The sequence below is a fragment of the Paramisgurnus dabryanus genome, chromosome 18 (assembly GCF_030506205.2).
Source record: "Paramisgurnus dabryanus chromosome 18, PD_genome_1.1, whole genome shotgun sequence".
NCBI lineage: Eukaryota > Metazoa > Chordata > Actinopteri > Cypriniformes > Cobitidae > Paramisgurnus > Paramisgurnus dabryanus.
The window spans coordinates 16838337-16862260 of NC_133354.1; the positions used below are offsets into that span (position 1 = coordinate 16838337).

The 23924-nt window shown below is 36.9% G+C and overlaps 1 protein-coding gene across 1 annotated transcript; it reads left to right on the forward strand.

The window, feature by feature from the left end:
- Window positions 1–927: 927 nt before the first annotated feature.
- On the forward strand, window positions 928–23521 carry dixdc1b (DIX domain containing 1b). The gene is made up of 21 exons (XM_065286964.2): window positions 928–1175; window positions 3949–4078; window positions 4259–4384; window positions 4462–4714; window positions 5218–5337; window positions 16284–16378; window positions 16470–16624; window positions 18247–18336; window positions 18738–18791; window positions 19301–19351; window positions 19490–19594; window positions 19675–19728; window positions 19957–20049; window positions 20290–20361; window positions 20608–20670; window positions 20860–21021; window positions 21096–21162; window positions 21316–21424; window positions 21744–21852; window positions 21972–22051; window positions 22172–23521. Exons 1-21 carry the CDS (start codon window positions 1116–1118, stop codon window positions 22176–22178), a joined length of 2055 nt encoding a protein of 684 aa, XP_065143036.1. The 5' UTR covers window positions 928–1115; the 3' UTR covers window positions 22179–23521.
- The last annotated feature ends 403 nt before the right edge of the window (window positions 23522–23924 follow it).

Genomic DNA, 23924 nt, shown 5'->3' on the forward strand with positions numbered 1-23924 from the left:
TTCTACCACCCCATTATCAAACTAATTGTTAGTATGAGCAACTGAACAAAACTTTCACCAAAAAATGTAAACTTATTATAATATGTACTTATTATAAATAAAAAGCTTTATAATACATTCTTTGTGTGTGGATGCTAAGATGTAAGTGATTTGAATTTTTTTATATAAATATCATCATGTGTCCTCTGAGCTATTGTTTTTACTGTAGGGGGAAACCAATTTTTTGTGAAGAGACTTATCTTCATAGAGGTTTTTAATTATATCACAGTTAACTGGTCATGTAGACAGTATGTCTGTGATGAAGTAGAAGCATTAGAGTGGTAGTGGTTTACTTTTGATATTTATCTACAGCTGATGCTTTTGTGTGATTCAGCTGAAATTCATTGACAGTGTGTTGCAGTACCGGTTTCATCACCTCGACAATGAAAATGTGTCAGGTTTATTTTTTTTAAACACATAGCTTGACATTTAAAATATGATCTTTATGTGTTTAGTTCTTGATTGTTTTTTATTTTTTTGCAAAAATCCAAATGCATAGATCATAGGCTGTATTGTAGAGGCAAACGCAGGAAGTGTGAGACTTGCAGGAAGGATGTGGTTTAATGGGGCTGTAGACACCGAAGCCACTAAATAAACTGCTTTAAAATGAAATTTTCACCTCATGTACAATGTATACAGAGGTTTCATGATTCAAAATTCAAGAAAGATGACATAGACTGTGCTCTTACAGTCAGGAAGTTTAACCTTAAACTAAAATCTCAACAATATCCACTCATACTGGCAAAGTCTCAAACTAACGTGGGAAATAGCACCCAAGACAGGTACATTACAACGCATTACCTAATGCAGTTAAAGGGAACCGACTCGTCGCCATAACGACCGTGGAGGAGCAACTGCCGCGTGCGCATGCGCAGTAAGTCTCTCCATCCGAGTCCACCTAGTATCCTGTTTCACGTCTAGCAAGCTAACGGGGTGGCACATATGGCCATCGCATTGGTTGAGGTGTTTTCTGTAGTTTCCTTTGTTGACCCCAGTTTCTCTGATATGCGGTTAAAAGGTATTGCGAACTGAGGACGTTAACATTTCTCACCTCACCTTTATGAGAAGTCAGCAGAATGATCGCATCCCTGTCTAAAGGAAATCTCCTTGACGTGCTTCAGGAAGGTCCAAATGAGGTACTGGACTTCTCGTGTTTTCTTATGTACAGTCGTTTCGTTTGATTTTGCGATAGCAGTTAGAAATACGGTTTTTGAAAATCGCCGGAAAGTTTAGTCAAAGACTGTAAATGGCGCAACGAGACGCCAAAAAGTGTGGTCATTGTTTACTGCTTACAGTATGTGAGTGGTTGCTGTAGAGAGGCATGACTCTGTGTATACTTCTGTATATAATATTTTATGTAAAATCCCTTGATATTATAGTGTTTTTGAACCTTATATAAATATGTAAGAACTTAAGATAACTACTATAAGAAAAAGTATACTACAGTGTTTATTACAGTCAGTGTATCGATTCATTATAATTAATACTACAGACAGTCAGTGTATCAATTCATTATAGTTAATACTACAGAGTATGTAATACTACAGAGTATGCATTAAAAAATCTAGTATACTACAATTTACTATTATAAATACTAAAGTATACTAAAATATTAAAATATATCATGATTTTTATAAAGTCTAGTTTCATAAAATGCTTGCAATGTGTTGTAGTCAGCTGTCAATGTGCTTTCTCTGCAATACAAAAATGACAACCTGCTGCTATACATTTGTTTAGACATTCATTATAATAACATGAAATACTATTTAGCTTTGTTTTCTTTAATAAACCTTTACTTGCATTGAAAAAGTTAAAGTCATTAAATCCTCATAATGATTACTTTACAAATCTCACAGCAGTAGTTTAAGGTGTAAGAGAAGCATATTAGCATCTCTTTAACCATGTGTGTCTGACATTCCCTAGTGTTATTAGATCTATCTACTTAGTATACATCTGTCTGCCCTCTGGCCATAACCATTATAAGTGCTGTTCTCAAGCAAACATAGATTTTTTGTTACAAACCCCAGCTGTCTTAATCGATACTTTACCTAAAGATATTCAGGTTCAAGTAAGGTAAAAATACAGTACAGCAGCAATCTGCATTTGTCTATAGGCTCATTGTTGAAACAGACAGCTCATTTATAAAGCTGTCTGCACTGGACTATTGCTACCTTCCAGTTTTACAGCATGGTCAGCATCTGACGGTGCATCTGTGCTGAACACATTCTGGGACAGTTTTCCTAAGACTAGGCCTTAGGTTTATTAGGAAATATAACTAGATTTAACAAACATGCCTTACTAAAAACATTACTTTTGAGGCAAAACAAAGGGTACCGATGCATTTTTAGAGATGTCAGTGCAAATTGTTTTTAGTTAGTTTTTTTTAGTCAAGGACTAGTCTAATCCCTGTCTGGGAAACCGCCCCTTAGTGTATTAGCTATTCTCACCGGGACACCTGTCTTGGACAACTTTAGGCCTGACCTAAGGATACTGTTAGATTGAATATATAATATGCTATGGACAAAGTTGCATTGGGCTAGAGAGAGAAACCAATAAACACTAGTGTGCACTGTTGGTGCTTGAATTTTACTATGTGAGTGTACTGTAAAAGTGCATTTTTTTTTCATGGATTGAACTTGGGTGTTTTAGTCTTTAAACTTTCTTACTGCATATTGGTCGTGTCTAAATTATGATGCAAAATTCTTGCAAGATTATTAGCTATTGGAGCTATGGATGTGTTAACTGTTGAGGTAAGTTTGCTGAGGTACTACAAACATAACAGAATTGTATGAGATATTAAGAAAACATTTGGCCTTTTCCTCCCTGGAGTGTTTTCCTGCCGCCACTTAACATTCTTGAGCATAAAAAATCCTACATGTTTCATTCATTGCAGCACATTTACCAGGGGGTGGAACTGCGGCATCCCTCTCTGCAATTTGTATGTGTTTTTACACGTCTCTGCTGTACAGGAAGTGTGAGCACGGGGAGTTAAGCTGTCCTTTTGTAACAAGCAAGGGAAAGTGCAGGTCAGACTAATCCATGCCATTGAACCTGGGTTATTACAACCAGTCAGGGTGAATGGGGGGCACTCACACCCTGTCAAAACAGGTGGATCTTCAGTACTGAGCCATGAAGTTCTTTTCACAGTGGGTATCCTGGTGGGCAGCAGCACAGGCACACCCTATGTAATATTTTAAACACAGGACACAGTTAGCACTTATGTTAATTGAGCACTTATGCAAACTGTGCCCAAACTGCACTGTCCTCTTTTTGACCCAAAAGTTGCTGAAATATATTGTTGGAAAAATGAATGCTAAGAAACTGATAAACAGGGATAAAGTGATGGCCTCATAATAGCACACTGATTTCATTGAGTCATGTGATTTATTCTCGTGTTGTCCAAGGCAAATGTCAGCCTGAGGATAAGTACATATTTAAACTCAAACTAATGAACTTAACCGACTTCTAAAAAATCCTATTTATTTATTTATTATTTAATTTCTTTTGAAGTGAGCATATTACCTGACATCCAAACATGTGTGTATTACTCCCTGATGTGGACTTTTTTGCATATGCACTGTGCTTTTTTGCTTTACAGACGGTTAAATCGGACGCACTTACGGTGACGCGATTTGCTAAATTGAACTCTTGAACAAATACCTCGTCAAAAATAACAAATGTTTTGTTTCCTAGGTAATCGGCGTGTTGTTTATTTTGCTTGATATATAAATAAACTACGTTTAAAGTACTTTGTTGTTATTTATTCTTAGCGGAGTTTACCGGAAGTTACGTGTTGACCACGAAAGCCGCTTGTTTATGTTATGTTGTTACTGCTGAAACCATCTATAGATTTTGTATTCTTAACAACCGAACTTTGAACTCACCTGTATGAAAATGTTGCCTTTTTAGCAACAACTGGCTGCCTATGTGTCTTGGGTTAACGCACAGCTGAGGAAGAGGCCAGGTCTAACGCCTGTGAGCGACCTACGACAGGATCTCAGAGATGGTGTCGTCCTAGCACACCTCATTGAGATAGTGGGTAAGACAATATAATATCCCATCATGTCTATGTGGATGTTCAGACCCATCTGTGTGTAGCTAAGCTTAAAAAAATCTTAAATCCAATTTATGACACATAATCCATAGTGGTGGTACATCACATGTATTACAGTGCTTCATTAAGCCTTTGTATTAAAATCTGTTTAATGTATTTTGCAAGCTGGTGAGCTGCTGGATGGCATTCATTATGTGCCACAGGACGACCAGGAGAAGAAGCAGAACGTGGAGAAGGTTCTGCAGTTTGTGTCATCCAAACGAATCCGAATGCCTCAGACCTCTGCCAGGGGTGAGTGTCATTTCGGGCTCTTAATCAGGGTTAAGCTGATAAAGCTACTTATTCAAAATCTTCTCTTTCTCTCAAAGACATTGTGGAGGGGAACCTCAAATCTGCCATGAGGCTCATCCTTGCTCTGGCTGCACATTTTAAACCCTCCTCATCGGCCAATCACAGAGCTATGGCTGGCTTAAGCAGGAGTTCTACCAGCTCCTCAGCCAATCACAGACCTCATTCAACCATGGCAATGGCCCAGAATGCAGCAGCAGCACTGGCAGTAGCCAGACAGGATGCTTCACGCACAGGCCGCTCTGTCTTTCACCTAAGACAAGAATGGAGCAGGTAGAAAAGCTTCAGTTTGCTATTTCTCTTACTCTGATCTACACAATCGATGTTTCCATGCGCCTAAATTTCTACTGTAATTTCAGACATCCTATGGGAACACAGTTTCCTGTGCCGGTAGCTCCGTTTAGAGCTCTGTAGCCTGAGAACTGTTCTTAAATGGATTAAATGAATCAGGGACGTGCTTCCTTCTCGCTTTAAAAGGATCCATTAGCTTTATTTAACACACAAAACATCGCCCTCTTGCTGCTATTTGTGGATATCGCAGCACAGTTGAAAGGCAGCATATGGACAATTAGTTGTGCAATCCAAACATATGTTTCACCCACAGTTTATGTCTTCAAGTATGGCGTTGAGCTCTAATGTGATCTGTAGCCATAATGACAGCTTTCTAAATGTGTTCATTGTAAGTTTGATATTTGTATGGAGTGTAGTTTAAAAATGATAAAATCATTACCACTCGATTTAAATAACTTTTAATCTCTCTGTTTTTATTCTCTTAGCCGTGGATACAGTGGCGAAGAGGACATGGAGAACCCCTGCTTGAGTGTCAGAGCACTGGTCCAACAGTATGAGGGACAGAAAGGGACAAGTGAGGAGGACACAGCAGCAAAATCCACAGGGTAAACACTGCACATCCCTATACATTTTCCATGACATTCAGTTTTGTACTGTGAGTCTGTGTGTGCTGGGTATGTAAATGATTATTATGTTTGATGTTTGAGATTCAGATAGGTGTGTGTATATTCTTAATTTAAGATCATAGATAATAGACTTAACAAGATTGGGCACTGCTATTTCTTCTCAATATGAAAAAGCAAATCATCTATCAATAAAGACTGACATTTCTCTAGGAGAGGGGTCTGTACAGAGTCTGTCCCTGTGTCAGAAATCGCATACTGTGACAGTAGCTTCTGAATTAGATGAATGACCTACTCATCAACCATTAAAACTGTAGGTACTATATAGTATAGATATGGATAGTGTGAATGAATTCGGATGTACCACCTTCCCCAATGTTGATACATCACATGACATACGTTGTCATAACAATAAGTTAGTCGTTAACTGGAATGATGTTAAAAAAAATGCAATTTATTAACAAGGGACAGCTGTTTAATATGTATTTGTATTTCAAACATTTTTGAATAAAAAAAATCAAAAGGGGCTCACGGCATAGTAAAGTGCCCATCGAATAAACACTTCAGGATCTTGCACGAAGTAGTAGGTCATCTGTGTATTTTTCACATCCTATTTTTCGAATACTGTAAATTCAGACATACTACTTGCCTCCGACTGCCTGTTTGCATGACGTGCAGTAGCTGAAGTGACCTCTAAAAGGTGTTTTTTTAGTGCAGTTGGGGCTTAATAAACAAAAATGATGGTACGCTTAACGTCAGATTTAAATGTTGGGTGTTTAATTGTGATTTTATCACATGATGTTCGAGATATCTGTCTTTTATAGGACTTTAAGATTGCATGACTGAAATAACTGCCTCAAGGCGTTACAAACATGGGAGCCGAGTGGCGTGACTTCCCTAAAGGGGGTTTACTATCAAGTTATTAAAAAGAAGCAGAGAATAAGATGTTGATTTAAAAAAGAGGTGTTTGTGGGTTTAGATTACATTGTTTTCATATTAGTGATAGTCGTTTTGATGCAGTACTTTTTATGGATGCTCCGTTCGATCGGCCGATGATGCTTGCTATGCTTCTCAGTGAATTACGGTGAAATGCTGCTACATCCATAAGCCAGAGGGCGCTCTCGTGCAGAAACTCAATATGCGCTGCAGACTAACAACCATACGCACGCAGCTATGACATGCTGCTCCAAGAAATGGCTTAAAGGAATATTCCATTTTCTTAAAAGAAAAATCTAGGTCCGGTCCAGCGTGACCTAACGTAAATGCGTAGTGACGTAGGGAGGTCACGTGTTACATATATAAAACGCACATTTGCGGACCATTGTAAACAATAAACTGACACAAAGACATTAATTAGTATCAGTTGACATACAACAACGTCGGAACGGTCCTCTTTCTTAACACTTGTAAACACTGGGGCGGAGTTTTGCGTTCGTCCTCTGTGACCTCTTGACGTCATGACGTATTGCGTGGGGTCACGCTGGCGCATCACGACCGGATCTAGACGAGAAGTTGTGGTTTAAAAGTGCATATTTTTATTTTTCTTGTCAAAAATGACAATCTTTTCACTGGATAAGACCCTTATGCCTTGTTTGGGATCATTTATAGTCCTTTGAAACTCCGTTGAAAAAAACTGTTAAGTGTTGAGTTAAGTATTAAATGTTGGGCTCTATTAAAGTCCATTAAAATGAGAAAAATCCTGCAATCGGCTGTCCGATTCAGAATAGTGATCGGCCATATATTTTAAGTGGATATCAGCATTGATCGGAGCACCCCTAGTACTTTTGTAACAGATGTTTGGATGTTGGGGCATGTCAGTGAACTTTCATACAGCAAAAGTTATTTAGTATCATCTGGTTAGTTTAAAATCTAACCTGGTTACAAACAACTGATCCTTTTGAAACAATGCTTCCATTTAAAAAAAACACCCTCTGGAACCAATGAGCTCCACGTTGTAGGATGCCAGACCTTCTCACCATGCAAACATGCATAAAAACATATTATGCACAACCCTTTTTCTTACTGCTTATATGAGAAGAGAGTACACAGGGGTCTGGAGGATGCTGTCACGAGGAGCTTAAGTTGGTTTGAGGGGAATACGCTTGATTTAATTGTATGACTGTCTTTTATGAGGCACCGCTACTGTGATTTTAGCTGGAAGACCTGATCGAGTACCTGATTAGTCAGAAGAACATTGTGTACTTCCAGCCATTGGTTAAGTTTGAGTTGTATGCTGGTCATTTTAGATTTAATCTTGATATGTGACAATAATTTCTATATCCATTCCACTCGCATGGGTGTTACGCAAGAAGCTATTATACTGCAGTTCATTTTAGGGCATTCTGATTGTCAAGTCAATAGCATTTGCAGTCACTTGACTGCTCGTATCTTGACCAATCCTGTTCACTCACTAACCTGCAGTTTATATACATTTTTTAAGAGTTATGACGCCAAGATGTTATACATTGGCTGTGCATAAATATAATGCTTGGTTTCTGCACTGTAATATATTATAGATTGTAATGAGAATGATTAGAGAGCTTTTCTTCTTAACATTTTGTATTTTTCTTTAGGCATGTAGATAGCTTCTGTTTTGAAGTTGACAAAGCAATGCCATTTCTGGTGCCATTGCCATCATCTATACAGAACAGTATGATATTTTATATATCACAAGCATCACTTGTTTTTTATCCACTCGTTAATCTTTATTGATTGCGCCAAGGTAGTGGAATACAAATGCTGATTAACCGTTTGTTCAGTGCTGATAGGGCTGTCACGGTTATGAAATTTGTCTGACGGTTATTTGCCTAATAAATTGTAAATGTTTTAGGGCTTTGAAGGTTATGATGATTAAATTTCTGTTTTATTGCTTAATTCTCATAATTTTTGTTTGTTCATGAATTAATTTTCACACTTTGTTGTGATTATTTAAATTAAATATTTAGCAAAGTATACATGGCAGTAAATAATAATACCCATAACACATATTTTAAAAGTTATTATTCAATGCATATATTTTTCAAAAACTGAAAATTCTTCATAAGAAGTAAAACACAATAAAGAAAAATAAAAAATAACTTAACCAGAACCGGCCTTAAATAGTAGCCAATCATACTAAGGTCATATTAGACCACATGTCTGTAGTGGCTGCAAAAAATAAATTCCTTACAGATCCTTAAGAATAGCTATATTCACTTCCTTAAATTTGGAATTGCTGTTTTGGGAAATGAATGTTTTTCCTGGCAGTTCATACTGCTTATCATAGTTTTGCAGCATTTCTTTAAGTGCCGTTTCTTCCACTGTATTGAATGGCTTTGCAATGTATCGCGTTACACTGTCAACTAAGAGCACCATCAGATACGGTCTCATTTATACAGACGCTGCAGCTCCCTCTTGTGTTTTTAGAGAGATGTGCGATCACTGTGGTGATCTGAAATCATCGCAATGAGATTGAACAATTGCAATGAGACGATTATTTAAAAATTGTGACAGTCCTAAGTGCTGATTAACTGTTTGACCAGTGCTGATTTACCATATAACCATTGCTGATTAACCGCCTGGCTAGTGCCGATGAATTATGTAGCAAGTGCCGATCAACTGTTTGGCCAGCCTTAATTAATAGTTTGGCCACTGCCTATTTACAGTTTGACCAATGCAGTATAGTCTGTTTTTGCACGTACGGCTCCGTGCACAGTCGAACGCACACCCTTGCGAACTCAAAGCATAGTTTATTTGACTCTGGTAAAATGCAATGCATCTCCTGAGTACAAACTACATTCTCCTGTACCTACCTTGAAAAAGTAAAATAAAATAAAAATAATAAAAAAACACATAGGTCATCTAGGTACACCTTTGCGGTTTTTGTTTGTTTGTTTTGTTTTTTTTTACTTTTTTCAATATTACAATTAAAACAAACATCAGACAGAACACAACACTGACCTATGCGTTTTGATGACGGAAATTGCTTCACGCGCACTGTATGCGGACCCTCGCGTATGTGTACATACAACGTGGACCATACTTCTGCCTTAAGTCCTCCATTGTTTCAATCTACAGACATCCTAATCAATAAATATTACAAATTTTGATAATTAAAAACAATGACTGCTTTTTTATGTAAAGTGTAGTTATTCTAAATATTGTGTCCAGAAAGATCTGTAGCGAACCATCCAGAGCAGATCTGTGTAAACTTCTTGTGGCTCTTCCTATCTACAAATCAGTTTAAATAACAAGACCCCATACCAGCCCCCCTCCTTGAAAAAATGATCCCAACAGATGGTGTAAGAGGCAGAGAGAGAGTGAAGAAGAAACAGAGGGAGGGGTGTAGAGAACAAGGGGAGGGTAAACAGAGGAAGGCCAGACCACTTTGACATCTCCCCACAGAAACAGGAGCCAATGACAGAGAGAGCGAGAACTAGAAAGGAAGACGCAGCTCTAAGTGATGGAGAGCTTTATGGATAATGGTCGAGTTTTAGCGTCGAACTAAAAAGAAGAAAAATTAGCCCAAACTTTAGAGAGCGAGAGAGAGAGAGAGAGGAGGCAGCGGGCAGGATGCAGCTGCATCGGTTACAGTCATGTCTCACTCTTCTGTCACTGTGGATGAATTGAAACAGGATTTCCATATGGACAGCATCTGAAGAGCAGATCAAACACACCAGGACACTTTGAGTAGGATCTGTGCTGCTGGGTGTAATGAAGAGGAGCTATAAGTAAATGTGCTGGAGACAGTTTATTCTCTGTGTTTACTGTGGCTCTGTATCCTGGGTGTCGACTTTAAAGAAGTTGTTTGTAAGAAAGATGGTGATCCACAGGCTTTTTGATCTTCTGTGGATGAATAAACGGGGTGCAGATGGGTAGAAACTCAGTGCCAAAATGGGAGCAAAACAAATTAAATGGTAAGAATCTATATCAGCGTTTGTGATGTCAAATAAAGCATTTAATTAACACAGTGATTTAAACCGAAGAAAATGTATCAGTTATTAATATGCTTGTCAAACAAGTTTGATTAATATATAGATTTTTGTTGTTGACCTGTTTTGTTCTGTACTTCTAACCTCTCAGCTGACACTTTGCAGTAAAGGGACACTGACAGTGATTTAATGCGATGTGACAAAATTTTGTTTAGTTGCATGACTGAGTCAAATCAACTGCACAACTCTATTACTGCACATATTATTGCTATTTATAAATGCTTAATATGCAGAAGCAACTATTTTGATCACTAAAGACCCAGCATAAGACACGATATAGTCCGGCTATGAGTAACCCACTTACAGCCAAAATAAACTTAAATTGGTTATTAGATATCTTTTAAACGCTAATATGTTTGCTGGGTAAGGACAGTCATTGCTGCTATGCTTCAAGCGGTTTACTAAGAGCACATGAGGCTGTTGTTGACAGCTGTCATTGCTGTTGAAAATAAGATCCAGAGTACATTTCTTCTGTAGCTCATACATAAATAGTTTAGTTTAATCATCATCTTAATGTCAATTCCACCTGCATTATGCTTTAGAGTACAGAATGATCAGTTTTTTTGCTGTCATTTGTGTACAAAACAGTATTTTACAGCTTTTATTAACAGTGTCAATGTATAGACGGTTTCAGCAGTAACAACATAAACAAGCAGCTTTCGTGGTCAGCACGTAACTTCCGGTAAACTCCGCTAAGATAACATCAAAGTCCTTTTAAAGTAGTTTATTTATATAACAAGCAAATAAACAACATGTAGATTACCTAGGAAACCAAAACATTTGTTTAGCAACTAGTCAGACCATTAAAAAAAACTGAAACTGGATGTAAAGTTGACCAGATGCTTTACCGCGACAACGCACATGTGTCTGATGAAACCGTCTATATGCATGAGGATTTGACTGAATCTTATGGAAGAATATTCCTATTGGTTATCATGAAATCTGTTTCATAAGTCTGGTTGCCTGTACATTATCTCGCTTATTACTTACCACATAAGTAAGGTAAGGAACATTAAAAACTGATTGATTTGAAATATTTTTTTTGCTCATTTTTAACGAATGCAGACCGTTTGCGAGTAAAACCTTTCGGTTATAAGATAAGACAAGACGTTTAGATGTCACAAACACTTAAATTTGGTTTCATCATTTGTAAATATTTTATATATGTTATTAAAAGACTTATTTATATTTCATTTTTGTGTAATTTTAAACCTATATTAGTACCTGTCATAATGATTTGCAGCATCCGTGTTACCATGTGTTATTAGTTTTGGGCGGTTGTTATTTGGGAATAACAAACATGCAAATGCCACGGCTGGCCAATCAGAATCAAGCATTCTTAGCATTGTGTTGTAAAGTGTTCCAACAATGCATTAAAATATGGCTGCTCGCCTTCTCTTCACTCTAAAAATGCTGATTAAATTAACCAAGGAAATTTTGGGTTGAAACAACCCAGCATAGGTTAAATTACAAATCAGCATGTTGGGTTCGTCCCTTTTGGCCCCAACGCTGAGTTGAAAATAACCTAGTAGTCTTCTCTTTAAAACTGAGGTTTTTCCCAAAACCTCATCTTGCACTTCTGCAAGCCAAAAATGTTATTTTGTGGCTTTTTCTTGAAATGGCACAAGCTTCCTTGCCTATTGGTGTAAATATACTTTAATGAGTTCCTGTGTTCCCATCAAATGAATGTGATGGGTATCTGATGATTCCTCATGAGGATCATCTTATGACTCTTCAGACTGACTCATCTCATAAGAGAATCAAAGAGCAGAACATGTTTATTTGCATTGGACCACATGTTGGTCATTTTTGTGGTTTGGTATGTGTGGCGGTCTGTGGAATCACATATTTGAAGAATGTGAGAAAATTGAGAAATAACGCTGAGATAAAGTATACTTGTCGGGGGAAAACTGTTTTGGGAGGATCCCAGTGAGCTCAGTTAAAGAGATTACTGGGTTTCCTGCAGGGAATTCAAAGCTCAAATGCCTGACTGTATTCAGATACGTTCATCACAGTAATCCTTACCATACACCTACAGTCATGTTCGCTCTGCATAGGAGTTGGTTATATAATAAAAATAACAACCAGTGTGTGCTGTAATGAAAAACTTAAACAGTTTTTTTCCTGCTATGTTTATTTTTCTCTTTTGCATTTTATTATGGTGATGACTGTAGTTTGCGTAGAAAGTAACTCTTCTGCTTGTGTTTGATCCAGCTATAAAAGATTTACATATGACTAGAATAACACTTTATGGTATAGCTTTGATTTTTCCCAATAGTGGGATCCCTTAGTGTCAATCATTCCCTAGCTGTCAATCATTCCATAGCTGTTTTCCCATGCAACTTGGCCTTGAAAAAAGGATGTTTCAGCAAAACAATTGCTGATAGTGTGCACTTCATTGTCAATTGAAATGCCTGAGTTGTGCAATGTCTTTTCATGCTGAATGTGTTAGATTTTATGTCCTCTGGACAACCATACACTGATTCTGCGATTTTCACAATCTTCCATTTGTCTAGTTAGCATTGAAGTATTTAGTAGTATTATTAAATATCAAAGTATTGCTTGGCCACACACAAGGATTGTTTCTGTGTTGACTTTGTTTGCAGCAGTTTTAGTTTGTGAAGCAACATTCAACGTAATAAATGCATTAACTCTTACCCCGCCATTGACGAGTTATCTCATCAGTTAAGAGAAACGCTTCCCTGCCAATGTTGAGTTTTTACGGCAATCCATATTTCTGCTATTATCCACTAGGTGGTGCTCTTACCCAACTTATAAAACATTAAAGCATCCACTGATCCAAAAACAGTAAAAACTGTGTATGGTTTGATCATTATTCTAAATCTGAACATCTGTTCTTTCATTTAATATATTGTATGTTTATATATTTAAAAAATTATTTTCTGGAAGGCATTCAACTTTTGTGAAAATCATAAAAAATGCTGGCGCTGGCTGGCAACTTAAAAAAAAAATATTTACTTAATATTAACTTAAAAACATAATATTTTAAGTTTATAGCATCACACTTCTAATCTTGCTGTTATAATGAATATCAGCTCGGTTGTGTATAACTGTGGCCACATATCAGATGGAGACAAAGTCAAACATTCCTAATAAACAGTCACCGAGTTTTTAAAGTTTCCTTAAGGTCAAATAAGTTTCAGTTGACTTTGTCCATCTCTTTATTGTGGTGTAAAGGAAAAAGTAAATTTCTTTAGTGCATCTATACGTGTGTGGGTCACTTATTATAATGGGGTCTGGATTTGGTTTTGAAAGAAAACAGTTCCCTCTTTCCCCTCCCCACGACGTGAGAAAAGTGAAACAAAGAGAGTAATGTGGAGTGTGACGGGTCGGGTCGTCTCTTTCATGGTTTCTGTGCTCCATAGCCTGGATTAGGACAATGTGAGCGGGCACAACATACACACTAAACACAAAACAACAACCGCTTTGTGTCTTTGGAGAAGAAACATTGTTGCTTTGTTAAAAAGAAAAAAAATAGACCAGCCTGGGTCTTTTGTCTTTACCCACTTTTATCACACAGTGCACAGTGGGCTCTAAATATCTAAAGGTTTCCAGGCCTGCAAAGATCAACATGTTTGTTCTTTTGATTGAAACAGTGCACTGGTAAATCCAAAACCACAAATACACATCAGAATCTGGATGCTCTAAAAACTAAAACTGACTTGGGCAAGCACAGGACGTAATCACTTTTCACTCCATCTGAAAATAAACATGAGTTCTCCGAAGGTTATTCAGGCTGGGTCTACTGCCTTACGGGGTTTAAATGTCAACTTGCTTGTGTGAATTAAATTACTGTATGTACAGTTCAGTCCCGTAGTACCATGTCTTATGTTGTCTTAAAGGGGCAGATACTGTAGAAAATTCACATCCAGTTTCAGACAGTTCTGCACTGGGATCCATGTTTGTTTCATGTTCCTAAAGGTTATTGTTGTGTCAAACCTTTTCCACTATTCTTTTTCATTTGGAAAACAATTGGGCAATTCCATTCAAATATCAACCTTATCATGGAAAGTAAAGTTTGTAACCATACTGATATCTTAGATGTCAAAATAAAAAATTATTCAAAATTATTTTGAATAAGCACCCCTCGGACGATCAGTCACCAGCCGCCAGTGGTCACAAGGTTGCATGTACAGAGATTTTAATATTTGTATTATTAAATCTTTTATGCATGTTAACATTTGAAACAATAATAAAACATATTAACAAGTAAAATAAAATCAACAAGTATTTATTTTTATTTATTTTTTTGTGTAGACTATATCAAAAAAAGTAGCCCTCCAGATTGTTTTATCCATTGTGGTAGCCCTTGCTTACAAAAAGGTTGGAGACCCCTGATATAACGGATATATGTTTAATCTAAAATAGAAAACATGAGTATATAGACTGATGTTTTATTGATGTCTGGGCTCTATCATCAGGGGTTTAGAAAATATAAACTGATGGTTTAATATATTAATAAATACATTATTTGAGAAATTATATTTCAAGTTTTGACTGCAAATGTCACATCCATAATGCTGAAAATATCATACATTCATACCAAATTTGTTTTTACAATTTTCGACTTTACACTCGGCCGACTTTTCTCCACCAGCATTTTTTGTGAGTTTCACAAAATGCCTTCCAGGAAAATGATCTTCTGAAAATATATAAGCATACAAATATATCAAATAAAAGAACAGAACCTCTGCTTTCAAACAAACAATAAACAAACAAACAAACAAAATGGGAAAAAATATAGGTATTTCTCTTTAAAAATATTTTTTTTTTGCAAAAACCTGAAATAACTGCATTTTTTTTTAAGGAATTTTGTTAGAGATCAGATTCAGAATGATTATCAAAACATACAGAGTTTAAAACTAGTAAATAACGTTTTGGCTTCAGTTTTTTCATAAATTGCGTAAGTGCGCCATCTAGTGCAGATTAACATAAAAATTTATCAGGAACACTTTTTAATGCAAATGTTTTCTCATAATTGACAAGATAACTTGTCAATGGCAGGGAAAGAGTTAAAATGGATGTATTTTGAAGGTGATACAAATGTTATGCGTTTAAGACACTGACAGTTTATGTCTTTTAAACAGATTAATGCTGTATTATTGCTATAGAGTTAGATGAAACAGAACCACAGGTCCTCATGACAGCCTTGGCCATTCATATTAGCAAAGAGGTCTCCATGGCAACGGTTCCCCCTTTCCTTCAGGACTGTTTATTTTTAGCTGTTTCTTACTGAGAAGCCAGCGTCTGATTAAAAACTGTTGTTTTATGCATCTAATATGCAAATAAGATTTGCATACTAGATAAAATTTCATTCATATTGTGTGACTTTAGGGAATTTGCAATATTGTGCTAGCCTAGAAATCTAGACGCACCCTAGCGGCCGCAAAATATATTTGCTGCCAGGGTTTAGTCTAGGCACTCACAATACACTTAACCGGTCCAAAAACCAAAAATTGGTCAAGCCAATCACATCGTGTGTAGCGTCTGTGGGGCGGGCTTAACATGATGACGACAGAGCTGCAACGGTTCCTACTTGAAAACAGAGAATGGCTGCTGCTGCTGCTGCTGGCGAACAGCTATCTTTTGAAGCGGCTTTGGCCGCGACTCTGGAGGACTTAGACTTATGTTTTTCTTTGAGAGAAGAGCAAATAAACCCTACTAAATAAAGAAAGATGTGTTTGGAGTTTTGCCGACTGGTTACGGTAACTACGTCACCTTCTTCGTTGCTCTGATCCGTCATAGCGCTATCCTATTGCGTGCAGAGGCATTTTGAGGGACAACCTTATATCCCGCCCCTTGCATTGAGCCGTTTGTGTGAAGAGTTGCCAGACCTTACATCTTGATGTAGGTCTGGCTAACCAGGCTAATATTGTGCACTAGTTGCATCAAAATGTTAAGGTGTTCGTAACTGTATCTCTTTCTTTGTCTCCACAGCCTCCGTTCACCAAGCCCAACTCAAACACCTAAAGACAGTCTGTCAGAGGGGAAGGCGGGGCTTTTAAACAACCATGAAATAAATAAAAAGTCAGGTACTGATACAGTTTTCTATCAATAATGTGGAAATTCATGGTGTTCTACGCATACCAGTACGATAGTCATAATCACTTTTCTTATCATTAGAGGACACAGTGAAATCGACCCTGTGTGACCAAACTGTGGTCTCGGGACATGATGGTCTGACTGGGGTCTGCACCTGGGAGGACACACTATGTGAGCAACAGGAGCAGCTGGAGAGGGAGATGCAGGAGGCACGAATAATGGTGTCCAGTCTACAGGTGAGGGTAACTCGCAAACCAGATTAGTAAATAATAGGGGTGTGACGAGACAATTACTCCGTCACGAGATTGGGTTCATGAGAATGAGACTAAACTAATTTTTTACATTTTTTAAAGTCGCCATGAAAATAAAATGAAAAACTGTCATTTGTTTAGAAATATTGTGATATTTTTCTACAAATTACTTGTCTGTGAGCTTCATTTTTTTTTTATTAATGTGCCCTCATAATCTTTAACCAAAAATGCAAATCTCCTCCCCTCCTCAAACCATCTCTCTTTACTTCCGGTCATATGGTATGGCAGGTGGGCAGGGTCCAGGAGAAGATCGCTGCGATTAGCAATTAGCAACAGGACCCAACTTCAAATGATCCAATCAGATATTGTTGGACAAATTCAAATCCAGCCCTGCCTTTTTTTATTTCAGAAGCTGGTTTTACTCAGATATACGTCACCACGGGGAAAATAAGGCAATGGCTACTACCGTTTCATGACAATTTGATAAAATCCTCAATGATAAATAAAATATATGAAGGGCAAACTGAAATCATATAATTTTGAATTGTTTTAACTAATCTAGGACTGTCCCTGACAATTATTTTGGTAATTGATAATAAAGTAGTTTGATATTTTTTTGCTAAAAAAAATAGACCTAAGTGAGCAATAACCTTTAAACTTACATAAATTAATTATAATGCGATACTAATTGGTTCAAATAAAGTATTAAAACCAAGTTTTATCAAACAAATACATTAATTATACAAATAAATTTTTATTATACGTAATAAAAACAGCATTGTGTATTATAACGAATGCCTGCAGAGGGCGCCAGCAGATTTGTGATTGTTATTTTTACTTTCATTTTAGATTGAGAAAATGCTTACTTTTGCCCAAACAACGTTTAAATCATAGACTGTAAAAAATATGGACATGGTGTCCGGGATGTCAAACATAGGTTTGGGAAGAGATTTTTGAAGCCAATAGTTTGCCAGGCCTGTCGTCGTCATCTTGGACACACGTCAACACGCATATAACCGCGAATAACCGAAAATGAGTAAAGCTGAGGTGGTTTGTTGCTGATGCCACGCCGCCAAGCTAGTGACAACAGTGGCAGATCACTGTCACTTAATTGGCCACGCCTTTAATTATGTAGAAATATACAATTTAAACAGTTAAGTTGCAAAAAAATTCACCCCCTTGTCATAAAGAGAGCAAAATTAGCTATAAAGACCGAAATCACATTTTGTACCATGCTTTAAACATTATTTACTGCTGTAAAGTTGGACATTTTAACATGGGGATCTATGGGAATTGACTCCCTTTTGGATCCAGCCTCTAGTGGCCAGTCAATGAATTGCAATATGAGTCACTTCCGTATTGGCTTCATCAGAGAGATCAGAAGGTTGCCCCTTGGTTTAAATCCACAGATCACATTATGGTTATAGTCCTCAAAGTTTATGTGCTATTAAGCTGTCCAATGTGTTGGGATCTGTCACCCATGGCCATGTGTAACATAAATATGAAAACCAGTATGTCACGTTGCAAAGCCAGTAAAGAAGTGATGTATAGAGCTCGTGTCTCTCATGAAGTGTTGAATAATAACAGGTGTCTTTTGTGTTTTATAGGCTCTTTTGCTCCATGGTTCACTACCTGAAGATGAGCAGGAGGTTTCGCTCTGTCTGGGTGATGGAGTTGAAAATGCAGAGCACCAATTGGTGTGTATGTTGTTCCTAACCATGATTTTACCCTGAAATGGCCTCTTTTCATTTCATATCCTGCAAACTTGGGTATTTTTCCTCCCTCTTGATAATATGTGACTTCCTAAGCCCCTCCCTCCCCTCATCTCTCTCTCTCTCTCTCCTGTTCGTTCACTCTCTTTCACTCGGCTCTGTCAGAGCAGGTCAAGTTTCTCTTCCCGTGAACTTTGCTTTGTTTGCGGGAGAGACACGCAGGTATCCGTTTCCCTGTTTCGCTCTTAAAACACTGTTCCTTCCTACAGGGTTTGTCTTTTTATTTCATTTTAATCCTCTCTGTGTGCTTAGTTTTATATTTTTGTTGTTGTTGTTAATGTGGATTGATTCTAAAGCAGCAAAAATTTTTTATTGTTGTGCTACAGATTATAATAAGGAGTCGTCTGGATCAGAGCATGGAGGAAAGTCAAAATTTAAAGGTGGGTTCCCTTTACTTCCATTAGTACAGTTCATTCTGATGCAGTTCATTTTAATGTGACTTTATAACAATGTTGTTATTTTTATTATTCTGCATAATGTCATGCAGATGTATGTACAGATAATCACCTACATAAATTGTGCTCTGGTCCTGTCAAGCCAATGAGTTTTCATTTAAACTGATACTAAAATGTCATCTTTGTTGTTGTATTTTATTCTGTCTATTTAAATGTGTCTGTTTGTATTTTTCATTATTCTTTGTAGCTGTCATAGTGAATTAATGTGGTATGTTGTTGGTTAGTGTTTGTTACCGGCCTAGGGACTACAGATGAAAAGTAGTATTTCTTTACTAATTCTGGCATATTTACATGTTGTCTGTCTTTACAACATTGTTCATGAATATGCATGGTCCCTATTAAAAAAAAAAAAAAAAAAAAAAAAAAAAAACATCCATGATATGAAGTCTCTAGAGTTACCCTATTTATTTTGGTCTTGTTATGTATTCACACAGAGGGAGCTGTTGAGGTGCAAACAGGAGGCACGCAATCTGCAGGGAGTAAAAGTGAGTTTTTCTCATCTCTAAACTCAAGTTTTTTTGATATTATAATACTGTTTAGGTCTTGAACAATCTCAGTGCAAGTATATCAGAATGGATTTGATAGGTGAGTTTATTGTGATTAACTGTGACCCGTGTCCATAGGATGCTCTTCAGCAGCGGATGTCGATTCAAGAGTCCTCCGTTCTGCAGCTTAAACAGGAGCTCCTACGCACCAGCATGGCCAAAGATGAGCTGGCAGGGCAAAACGTGAGCATTCGCACCTGGCATCTTATATATTTTTTGTGTATCTTAGCCTGTTTATTTATAATAATCTGTATATTTTGCAGACTGAGCTACAGAGGAAGTTGGAGGAGAGAAACAGACTTCTCAGTGAATATAAGGCAGGTCTTATTATGCCAGTGATGCTAACAAGAAGCTTGCTGCTGTAGTTCAATCCCTGCAAGGGCATGATCTCTATTGTACCCTTGAATGAGTTTGAATGAATAGCGACATTGTGTATCACTAAAACACATAAAATACTTATAGCCATCATATAGATTTGCTAACCATACTATATTTCTACTTGTTAAATTTATTTAAACTCTCACCATTGTGTTTCTGCCATACAGAAGGAGCTTGGTCAGAAAGATCGGCTTATGCAGCAGCAACAGAGTAAGCTGGATGAGACGTTGCGCAAACTAACAGACAGCAGCAACCAGCAGGTACAACATCAAACACAGAACCCACATATTGAATTATCATAGCTGTGAATGAGAACTACATGCTGGACATACATATTAATTTCTAAATCAACAGAACAATGATAGATGTAGGAAGAATCAATACTATGTAATAAATGTGTTGACATTATATGATGACTAATTTACATAGCTGAAACAGAGACTGTAGCATTTTATTATTGCTTCATTCTATGTGAATGAGAATTTGTATGTGTTTCTCAGGCTTGCCTGCAGAGGGAGCTAGAGCACAAGGAAACCATTCTCAAAGGGTTAATGAGCCATGAGGCAGAGGAGGTAAAATGAGCCGTGTCCCAAATGACATACTATACACTATGCACTCAAACTATGCACTACTCACCTGTCTAGTGTATACTGTGAAACTTTTGCTACGGTACAAAATTACATGAAGTATATTTGGGACACACCTATGGTTACAAATATTACACACTTCTCACAGGTTTTTTAATTTATTTATTAAATCTCTATAGGACTGAGTTTTTGTCTTGAAAGTTTCAAGTAAAGATCTGCTTTGTGTTTCAGCTCACAGGCACTCAAAACAACGGCTACTCACACCCGCCAAATACAGCGAAAACCCACGAACAGGTAATTAAGCCTGTGCCATTTCTCTGTTAATGAAAGGCAACACAAAGATACAGAATCTTGCTTGTTTTCCGAGTTATTTTTTGTTAGATAAATAGACTTTTATTACATGATGACTGTATAAACTGTATATTTGATTCGTTAAAATACAGTATAGCATTTCTATGGTGTATGTAATTGTGTCTCGGGTAGGCTGAGGAGCTGCAGTTAGTAAGAGATGCTCTTCGTAGTCTAAGGAACAGCTTTGGAGGTCACGATCCTCAGCATCACACTCTGGACACCCTGGAGCAAGGTGTGTCCAGCCTGATGGATCGCCTGTACGACCAGGAAACACGCCACAGACATGAGCGGAGGGTAGATAATTTTTTTATTACATGGGGGTTTACTACAGGAATATTTTATTTTCATTTCAGTCTGTTTTTTTATAGACTAGAACCAAATCACCAGGACACAAAGCCTCTCACGCATATAGAGACTCCTGGCCTCCTACTTCAAGTAAGGATTTCGCTGAATAAGTGAAAATATTAAACTAAATATATTACCTCTGTTATGGACATCATGTATATTTGTGAGATACATATGATCACTCTTGAATCTATTAAATAGCTGTTAATATGTAGAGTAATGTGTTCATCTGTTCTGTTACAGAAGTGGCTCATTCTCACAGCAGTCCGTCACTTAACTCCTCAGTAACCACCAAAGTCCTGTACTTTACTGATCGCTCGCTCACACCCTTTATGATCAACATTCCCAAGAGGTTAGTCACCTCAAAATGACAAGTGTGTAATTTCTGTGCCACTAGCACCAATAAACAGAACTGTAAAAATAATAATGATAAACATTGTCAAACAAACTTTGTTTGATAGTGTTATGATAAGATGAAAATCTTACTTCACCGGCTATGAACTAGGTACTGCCAGAGTTTTGACGAAACATTTGACATTCAAATTCAGCCATCAAATGACTTAGTTTGCATTAAAATATACACATTTCTTACTATATATGCAGTATGCTATATTTAAGTACTGCAAAAATTTCACACATGTTTTTAAACATTTTTAAACATGTGTTGGCAGGCTGGGGGAGATCACGTTGCGAGACTTCAAGGTGGCCGTAGATCGAGAAGGCAATTTTCGATATCATTTTAAAGCATTGGATCCTGAGTTTGGCACTGTGAAGGAAGAGGTATGCATATTTTTAATCAAGCATCTAAATTATATAGACATTAAAAAATTCACAGTGCTTTGTTTGAATGACAAATAGTATGACTACAGTGAGTAATGAAGACTAATGGCTTATCACAGGTGTTTCATGATGATGCAATGGTGCCTGGTTGGGAAGGGAAGATAGTGGCATGGGTGGAGGAAGACCTTGGACAAAGAGGGTACAGTATGCCATTTCCACATAAACCTAAACTGATGCATTATATCTTCTATAGCTGATGGGAAGATCAGTTTCGTATGAGAAGCTCACTCATTTCTTTTTCTGTCTCTTTCCTACACAGGAGTTAACCTGAGTCTGCAAAAATCTGTGAAGTTTATAGGAAATGAAGAACGAAGATGTAATCTGTTCCAAAATGCCAAAGTTACAATCGGTTAACATGAGTGTTCTAATATAAGTGTACAGAACGTTGACCTCTATTCAGTGCCCTTAAAAGTCATACAGGTGTCTTTTGCTCTGTCCTGAATGAGCACTTTGGAGAATGTAGCAAGATGGAGAGTGTCAAAAAATTTACCCAGATTTCTGTCCAGACCAGTATTACTTGCAGAGAGAGGGAAAAGAAGAGATTTTAGATCAGATGTATTGTCATGTCCATTCCAAGCAAATTCTTAAGGAACGCTTGTGTGTCAAGCAAACTTTGATCGTGTTATGATAAGATGGAAATCTTACTTCACTAGGTACTGCCAGAGTTTTGACAAAAAAAATTGACAAAACTACTTTTTATTTAATTTAACCAAAATTGAAATAATTTTGCAGTGAAAAGAGAAACCTGACAAAAGAGAAAGAGAGAGAGAAAGAAAACCCTTGACTGTGTGAATGTAGTCATTATAAAATTAGGAAAGAACAACAGTAAAGTTTGTGAGTGCCATCAGTTAAAATACTTTATTAAACTCTTTACTCAGAGAAAAAGTTAAAGAAACACTTCACCAAAATATGACAATTCTTATATGAGCTACAGCATGTTGAGCCCCAAGAAGATAAAGGATTATTTTGTGTTTAGCTGAAGAAAGAAATAACACTTATGCATCTGGGATTACATTAGGCTGAGTAAATTATGAATTTTCATATTCTGGTGAACTGTTCCTTTAAATATCATTCAGTGTCTTTGTTAATAGGCGTCTACTTATCAACATGAAATGCATTACAACTAATTTGCAGCGAGAGCTCACCTATTGTTATTGTAGGCTTTTAAATGTGTTGTGAGCTCTGCACTGTTCTGAGTTTTACTGGAGTTTACAGGAGAGTGCCTGTTTCCAGAGAGTGCTCACCCAGTTTGCCTTTTGTATTTTTTTTCTGTTTTATATTTATGTAAAGATGTACATATCTTAGGCATAGTGCCTTCATACTGTATGTTGTCTGATAAATACTGAATAATATTTTAAAGTTATGAAATGCCTCTTTTTGTCTATAAGAAAGGCACGTAATTCACTCTTATCAGAGTGAATTTTAGATAACTGGAATTCTCACTGCTGGGTTATTAGGATTGTTATTTGGTTTACAAATAAACAATTTAAGATGTGTACAGTATGTAGTTTTTCACCCCTCAGTTTATTACCCCTCACCACCACCACCCACATACTTTATAGATATTTGAAGTCAAATCAGAGATAGCATTATAAACTCTGTGTTTGTGTGCGTGCGTGCGTGGCAAAAAAGGATCAAAGAATGTGGGTTTCATACTAATATGCAAAAAAGGCACAGATCACATGAAATAAAACATACATTGACTGCAGTTTTATCAGTTATTCATATTTTGTTGATTACAGCACTCAATATTTTTTATATTAATTTAATTTGGATATAATTTGGATATTAAATGACTAATTTTTCCTCAAAGTTTAGCTTTAGTTTTCTCTTCAAGCAAACACAATGTGCATACAAAATGTTTATTACATCTTTAATAATATATTTGAATTAAGACATACATTTTTCTAAATTAAACATCACTTTGGGGCGGTTTCCTGGACAGGGATTAGACTAGTCCTAGACTAAAATAAGTGTAAGAGGTGTCCAAACATACATCATTGCCCTTTGTT

Coding starts and splice junctions, on each gene's coding strand:
- dixdc1b (XM_065286964.2), top strand. CDS start 1,116: ATGATCGCATCCCTGTCTAAAGGAAATCTCCTTGACGTGCTTCAGGAA. Junction 19,729..19,956: donor GACTTCTCAGTGAATATAAG/GCAGGTCTTATT, acceptor TCTGCCATACAG/AAGGAGCTTGGTCAGAAAGA. Junction 21,853..21,971: donor TTGGCACTGTGAAGGAAGAG/GTATGCATATTT, acceptor GGCTTATCACAG/GTGTTTCATGATGATGCAAT.